Source organism: Stegostoma tigrinum, chromosome 11 (assembly GCF_030684315.1).
Source record: "Stegostoma tigrinum isolate sSteTig4 chromosome 11, sSteTig4.hap1, whole genome shotgun sequence".
In the NCBI taxonomy this organism is placed as follows: Eukaryota; Metazoa; Chordata; class Chondrichthyes; order Orectolobiformes; family Stegostomatidae; genus Stegostoma; species Stegostoma tigrinum.
The window spans coordinates 66,043,725-66,052,028 of NC_081364.1; the positions used below are offsets into that span (position 1 = coordinate 66,043,725).

The following is an 8,304-nucleotide window of genomic DNA, read 5'->3' on the forward strand; positions in this document are numbered from 1 at the left end:
AACCCGCTGCTGTCTCAGATTCCACACAGCCTGAGCAAAAGGCCCAACAGAGGGCTAAATTTAAAAAAAAACACATGCATACGGTTTGATTCCCTCTCAACTTCCCAGGGTGGCATAACTGAAGCCCAGAGCTCATCACTACTGGTGCAGTAGCATGCAGGTTGGCCATAGTAAGAAACCCATGCAGGCTGACAGGGATACGGTAGGGGAATGGGTCTGGGAGGCATGTTCTTCAGAGGTTGTAGCAGACTGATGTGCCAAATGGCCTCTTTCTGCATTGACATTCAATGTTGAGAGTACACTGGGTTAGGTCCCAGCAATGATTCGAGTCAGCAACATTAACAGAAGAGTGTGAGGACGCAGTATGTTTTATGCAGTCCTATCAGATCCAGCAGTGAATTAACATTCTGAAACCGCGATTGAAGGCCCTACTGAGTGAATGAACAAATGGCTTTGTTGTCAAGTGCATTTTATGGGGAAAAATACAGTAAAATGCAGCGAAAACCTTCCGCTGTCTGTGATCTAGTGCCATTTTGAATAGTGCCGATATCTTAAAGAGCGCCCAGAGCACTTTCACCGCTGCTTCACCATCACCAGCACCGGGCCTAACCGACCGCAAAGCCGCCATTGTTTGGGCACTATTTTTGTTTGTCATTGGGCTTACCTTGCCCACACTTGCCTCTGCCAATGTGGCAGCTGGTACTGGAGGTCATGCTCACCAGCTGGCTCCTCAACGCTGCTGCCAGAGTCCCTCTCCGGGGCTCATCAGCCACTGCCTTCCTGTCATCTGTCATCGCCACTGAAGCCGCCACAACCAAATTCTCCGCGGGAGGTAAGTACGAAAAGAAAACAAAAACGAGGAAAGTAGGGGAAGAAAAACCCCACTGGATGGAGTAGGGTGTGGGGCTGGATCCCACATGCTGCCCCCATTCCGCCACCGCTATCTTGCATGCTGGAGGAAGAGGTCAAGGTGAGTTGGAGAGAGCAAAGAGCTCAGTGGGGATTGGGACACATCGGAGTTGTGTGGTTTTGGTTAGCTGCAGAGACACTGTGGTGAATGGAGAGTTGAAGGCAAGGGAGTTGGGAAGTTTGAGAGAACAGAACTGTAGGCAGATCCCTGAATCAACAAAATGGAAGGAGACCCAGGGGATTGCACCATGTGGGAGAGGAGTGATACAAGGAATTGGGCAGAGATGTCCTCATTTGGGATCGACACTGCAATAGGAGTAAGTCGAAATGGTGGTTGTGAAAATGAGAAGTTCAATGTTTAAAGAATAGTGGGGAGGCCCCAGGCTTGAGTTTTGAGTGCCTCTGTTTAGGAAGGATGACACCACTTTGAAGAGACAACAGAAGAGATTGATGAGAATGACGGCAGCAATGAAAGTCTGTAATATAACCACCCAGACACAGTCCTGTCTCTGTACCACAGCCTGTAATATAACCATCCAGACGTAATGCTGTTTTGTATCACAGTCTGTAATATTACTATCCACAGTCCAGTAAACAGACATGTTGCAGGCAGACATTAGATATCCTGATTAATCCTGATTTGCTGTAATGAATGAATTTGTGCAGATAACCCCATTTTCCCAGGTCCCATCCTGAATAGTTGGTTTTGTTTTGTTCAATTGACCTATGAACTGCCTCAGCTTCAAGTTAGCATTTGCGATCCAGACCAGTCAACAGGCCGGCGAACAAAGGTCGGCTCTGGGGAACAAAGTTGTCACAGATAAATCTACTATAACTGCAGCTCCTGCCATAAAGTCACCTCTTCAAAAAAAAAATTCTACCATACTCATCAGATATGGCCTTCCCTTACCAAATCCATTGTGGCTTGTCAGCTCAAAACTTTCCAAGCAGTTTTTCATTTCTCTTAACCCCTTGTGGGATGATTTTTATTTCATTTATCTTCACACCTCGCTTCTGATAAGTTTCCTTCTTTCATTTCCTCACTTTGCAGCCACTTCTGTCTTGAACTGTCAAATCTTTCAGAATTCCTCACCCTCTCTTCTCCCCTACCCTTGGACTGTACTGATTCCCTTTTGGGTGAACCTACAGATCGCCTCTCTTTCTTTCCAAATTCCCCTGTTGGAGCACAAAATGCTCTGTCATTGGCCAAATCTGACCATTGCTCGCGCTCACCTCTTCTTCTGATCAGGGTGTCAACCCACAGGTAAACAATGCCAGCCCACCTACCATCTTTGCCACCTTACCCAGAGAGGACTGGCAAGGCTTGGACAGAGCAGAAATGAACCTACCCAAGGCGAGGACTGGGAATCCCCAGACTCGAGTGAGTGGCATTGAATGCTGAGCAGGTCAAAAGTGACAAGGATGAGGGCATTCTGAGGGTATTGCTGGGGAGAGGAGCGACACCTGGGGGATTGGGAAGGGTGTCGGGTGGGTGGGATAATACTTGGCTCGTCCATTCTTCCTGACAAAGTGCATAACCTCACATTTTTCCGCATTGGATTGTAACATCAATGATTTTGACCCCTCACTCGACTCTCTGCGGACTCTATCATCCTCACCATGAGCCTTTCCATCCATTTTTGTGTCACCCACAAAATGGGTGATAGCACATTCGCTTCCCTCATCAATCCATATTGTAAATAATTCCATCCTCAGCACTGATCCCTGTAGCATTCTGTGAGTTGCAAGTTGCCTCCTTTATCCCAATGCTATGTCTGCCGCTTCTCTTTTATTCATCCTGCTTGATACCTGCTCAAAGGATATCAGGATTAGTGAGTGGGCAAACGGGAGGGAAATTACCCTCCTCAGTCCCTAAGGAGAGGGAAAGATATCCCTGGGGAATAACATGGAAGGGAAATGGGATGTTGGTCTTTGTTTCAATGGGAATGGAGTGTAAAAATAGGAAGATTTTGCCAACATACTTCAAGACACGGGTCGGAACGCAGTTGTAGTAATGTGAACAGTTTTGGACCTCTTATCTAAGGAAAGATAGACTAGTGTTGGAGACACTAATCGACAGAAGTTTTCTCAGCCAATCCATATGGAGAGATTTCTAAAAAGTTAGGTTTGTACTCTTCAGAATTTTAAGGAAGTAGAATGGAACAGAGATGACATTGAGGGGGCTTTACATGGTAGATGCTGAGGAATTGTATCCACTTTTGAGAAGGTTTAGGAGAATAGGGCATTCTCTTGGAACAAGGTGTTAAACATTATAGACAGAGGTAAGGAGGAAGTTCTTCTCTCAGTGTAGTGAATCCATGGAAATTTTTTAACCACAGACGACTGTAAGGGCTTGGTTGTAAAGTTTGTTCAAGGCTGAGAATGGACAGGTTCAGAATGAGTTTTGGGGAGAAGGCAGGAAGGTGGAGTTGAGAATTATTGGGAGTTAGTGAGGGGGGAGGGCAAAGGGAGAGACGGAGGGTTAAAGTCATTATCTCTATTCCAGTCTCTCTCTCTCTCTTCCCTGTGACGGACAAGGTCAGAAATCACACGACACCAGGTTAGAGTCCAACAAGGTTTGTTTGAAAAAAACAAGATTTTGGAGCCTCACTCCTTCTTCAGGTGTTGGACAGCGAGATGGCAACAGAATTTAAAAGTAAAAGATCAAAGGGTCACAGCACTAATGTATTAGATAAACGTAAGATGCTGTTAAATCTTTAATCAGTTAAAGGTTTTAATTGATTAATATGTAAATCCCCTAATTACTTTCAAATCATTATCCTGAGAGATCTAAAGATTTTATCAGTGTATAGAAGAGGTGATAGCCAAGCTTGGTATCCATGAGGACAGCATCAACTGGGATCTCGTGTTCATGTTGCACTGCAGGTGACTTCTCTCACACACACACACACACACACACACACACACACTCTCTCTCACACACACTCTCACACACACACACTCTCTCACACACACACGCATGCGAATCTATGGGGTGAATTTGTGTTTGCAGATATATTCGATATTGTTCAAAAAGCACACAATTTATTGACAGTCAACAGATGTGGTGGTTTATAAATTCCTACTTCGGAAATAAAACCAGTCCGACTGCAAACCAAAACACAAACAGGTTCTAAACACGGCCTCACACCTATCATGAATTGTATGGCCTAAAATGTCACCTCTTCTTTACATTGATAAAACCTTTAGTTCTCACAGGACAGTGATTTAAAAGGAATTCAGGGATGTGAATATACATATTAATCAAGTCAAACTTCTAAATGATTGAAAATTTAACATGATCTTAGGTTTGTCCAATACATCTTCATCAATGGTGTAACCCTTTGATCCTTTACTTATACATTCTGTGTCTGATACTACCTCTCTGACTACCCCGGAGGGAGGAGAGAGGCTCCGAAAGCTTGTGTTGTCAAATAAACCCTTAGGACTGTAACCTGGTGTCCTGTAATTTCTGACATCTCTCTCTTCAAGTCTCTTACTCTCACTTTCTCTCTACTCCAATCACTCTCGATTCCAATCTCTCTCTCACTCACTCGCTCTCTCTCTCCCAGTCCTTCTCACACACACTCTCACCATCCCAGTCCCTCTCAGACCCACTCTCTCCATCCCGGTCCCTCTCACTCTCTATCTCAGTCCTTCTCACACACTATCTATACCAGTCCCTCTCACACTCTCTCTCTCTATCTATCCCAGACCCCTCACTCTCCCTATCCCAGTAACTCTCACACACTCTCTCTCACTATCCAAGACCCTCTCACTCTCTATCCCAGTCCCTCTCACACTCTCCCTCTCTCTATCCCAGTCCTTCTCACACACACTCTACCTATCTATCTATCCCAGTCCCTCCCGTGCACACACTCTCTATCCCAGTCCCTCTCACACTCTCTCTCTCTACCCCAGTCCCTCTCACACACACTCTCTCCATCCCAGCTGCTCTCACACAAACTCTCTCCATCCCAGCCCCTATCACACACACTCTCTCCATCCCAGCCCCTCTCACACACACTCTCTCCATCCCAGTCCCTCTCACACACACTCTCTCCATCCCAGTCCCCCTCTCACTCTCTCTCTCCATCCCAGCCCCTCTCATACACACTCTCTCCATCCCAGCTCCTCTCTCACACACTCTCTATCCCAGCTCCTCTCTCACACATTCTCTCCATCCCAGCCCCTCTCACACACACTCTCTCCATCCCAGCCCCTCTCATACACACTCTCTCCATCCCAGCTCCTCTCTCACACACTCTCTATCCCAGCTCCTCTCTCACACATTCTCTCCATCCCAGCCCCTCTCACACACACTCTCTCCATCCCAGCCCCTCTCACACACACTCTCTCCATCCCAGTCCCCCTCTCACTCTCTCTCTCCATCCCAGCTCCTCTCACACACATTCTCTCCATCCCAGGTCCTCTCTCACACACTCTCTATCCCAGCCCGTCTCTCACACACTCTCTCCATCCCAGTCCCTCTCACACACACTCTCTCTATCCCAGCCCCTCTCACACACACTCTCTCCATCCCAGCTCCTCTCTCACACACACTCTCTCCATCCCAGCCCCTCTCTCACACACTCTCTCCATCCCAGCTCCTCTCTCACACTCTCTCCATCCCAGCCCCTCTCACACACACTCTCTCCATCCCAGCTCCTCTCTCACACACTCTCCATCCCAGCCCCTCTCGCACACACTCTCTCCATCCCAGCCCCTCTCACACACATGCTCTCCATCCCAGGTCCTCTCTCTCACACTCTCTATCCCAGCCCCTCTCACACACACTCTCCATCCCAGCCCCTCTCACACACACTCTCTCCATCCCAGTCCCCCTCTCACTCTCTCTCTCCATCCCAGCCCCTCTCACACACACTCTCTCTATCCCTGCCCTTCTCACACAGACTGTCTCCATCCCAGCCCCTCTCATACACACTCTATCCATCCCAGCTCCTCTCTCACACACTCTCTATCCCAGCCCCTCTCTCACTCTCTCTCTCCATCCCAGCCCCTCTCACACACACTCTCTCCATCCCAGCTCCTCTCTCACACACACTCTATCCCAGCCCCTCTCTCACACACTCTCTCCATCCCAGCCCCTCTCACACACATTCTCTCCATCCCAGGTCCTCTCTCACACACTCTCTATCCCAGCCCCTCTCTCACACACTCTCTATCCCAGCTCCTCTCTCACACACTCTCTATCCCAGCCCCTCTCTCACACACTCTCTCCATCCCAGCCCCTCTCTCACACACTTTCTCCATCCCAGCCCCTCTCACACACACACTCTCCCTCCCAGCCCCTCTCACACACACTCTCTATCCCAGCCCCTCTCTCACACACTCTCTATCCTAGCCCCTCTCTCACACACTCTCTATCCCAGCTCCTCTCTCACACACACTCTATCCCAGCCCCTCTCTCACACACTCTCTATCCCAGCTCCTCTCTCACACACTCTCCAGCCCAGCCCCTCTCTCACACATTCTCTCCATCCCAGCCCCTCTCACACACACTCTCTCCATCCCAGGTCCTCTCTCACACACTCTCTATCCCAGCCCCTCTCTCACACACTCTCTATCCCAGCCCCTCTCTCACACACTCTCTTCATCCCAGACCCTCTCACACACACTCTCTCCATCCCAGGTCCTCTCTCACACACTCTCTATCCCAACCCCTCTCACACACACTCTCTCTATCCCAGCCCCTCTCACACACACTCTCTCCAACCCAGTCCTTCTCACACACTCTCTATCCCAGCCCCTCTCACACACACTCTCTCTATCCCAGCTCCTCTCTCACACACTCTCCAGCCAAGCCCCTCTCTCACACACTCTCTCCATCCCAGCCCCTCTCATACACACTCTATCCATCCAAGCTCCTCTCTCACACACTCTCTATCCCAGCCCCTCTCTCACTCTCTCTCTCCATCCCAGCCCCTCTCACACACACTCTCTCCATCCCAGCTCCTCTCTCACACACTCTCTATCCCAGCCCCTCTCTCAAACACTCTCTCCATCCCGGCCCCTCTCATACACATTCTCTCCATCCCAGGTCCTCTCTCACACACTCTCTATCCCAGCCCCTCTCTCACACACTCTCTATCCCGGCTCCTCTCTCACACACTCTCCATCCCTTCCCCTCTCACACACACACTTTCCATCCCAGACCCTCTCACACACACTCTCTCCATCCCAGCCCCTCTCATACACTCTCTATCCCAGCCCCTCTCATACACTCTCTATCCCAGCCCCTCTCTCACTCTCTCTCTCCATCCCAACCCCTCTCACACACACTCTCTCCATCCCAGCTCCTCTCTCACACACTCTCTATCCCAGCCCCTCTCTCACACACTCTCTATCCCAGCCCCTCTCTCACACACTCTCTCCATCCCAGCCCCTCTCACACACATTCTCTCCATCCCAGGTCCTCTCTCACACACTCTCTATCCCAGCCCCTCTCTCACACACTCTCTATCCCGGCTCCTCTCTCACACACTCTCCATCCCTTCCCCTCTCACACACACACTCTCCATCCCAGCCCCTCTCACACACACTCTCTCCATCCCAGCCCCTCTCACACACACTCTCTCTATCCCTGCCCTTCTCACACACACTGTCTCCATCCCAGCCCCTCTCATACACACTCTATCCATCCCAGCTCCTCTCTCACACACTCTCTATCCCAGCCCCTCTCTCACACACTCTCTCCATCCCAGCCCCTCTCACACACATTCTCTCCATCCCAGGTCCTCTCTCACACACTCTCTATCCCAGTCCCCCTCTCACACACTCTCTATCCCGGCTCCTCTCTCACACACTCTCTATCCCGGCTCCTCTCTCACACACTCTCTATCCCAGCTCCTCTCTCACACACTCTCTATCCCAGCCCCTCTCTCACACACTCTCTCCATCCCAGCCCCTCTCACACACATTCTCTCCATCCCAGGTCCTCTCTCACACACTCTCTATCCCAGTCCCCCTCTCACACACTCTCTATCCCGGCTCCTCTCTCACACATTCTCTATCCCAGCACCTCTCTCACACACTCTCTTCATCCCAGACCCTCTCACACACACTCTCTATCCCAGACCCTCTCACACACACTCTCTATCCCAGCCCCTCTCACACACACTCTCTATCCCAGCCCCTCTCACACACACTCTCTCCATCCCAGCTCCTCTCTCACACACTCTCCAGCCCAACCCCTCTCTCACACATTCTCTCCATCCCAGCCCCTCTCACACACATTCTCTCCATCCCAGGTCCTCTCTGACACACTCTCCATCCCAGCCCCTCTCACACACACTCTCTCCATCCCAGCCCCTACTCACACACACTCTCTCCATCCCAGCTCCTCTCTCACACACTCTCTCCATCCCAGCTCCT

The 8,304-nt window shown here is 50.1% G+C and overlaps 1 protein-coding gene across 1 annotated transcript in view; it reads left to right on the plus strand.

Annotated features, from left to right (window-relative positions):
- The first annotated feature begins 711 nt into the window (after positions 1-711).
- LOC125460603 (aminoacylase-1-like) overlaps positions 712-8,304 on the plus strand; it is a 110,212-nt gene continuing 102,619 nt past the window's right edge. The window contains exons 1-3 of the mRNA XM_059649621.1: positions 712-832; positions 1,576-1,700; positions 2,159-2,290. Of these exons, the coding sequence (XP_059505604.1) occupies positions 712-832; positions 1,576-1,700; positions 2,159-2,290 (378 nt within the window). The remainder of the gene's footprint in view (positions 833-1,575; positions 1,701-2,158; positions 2,291-8,304) is intronic.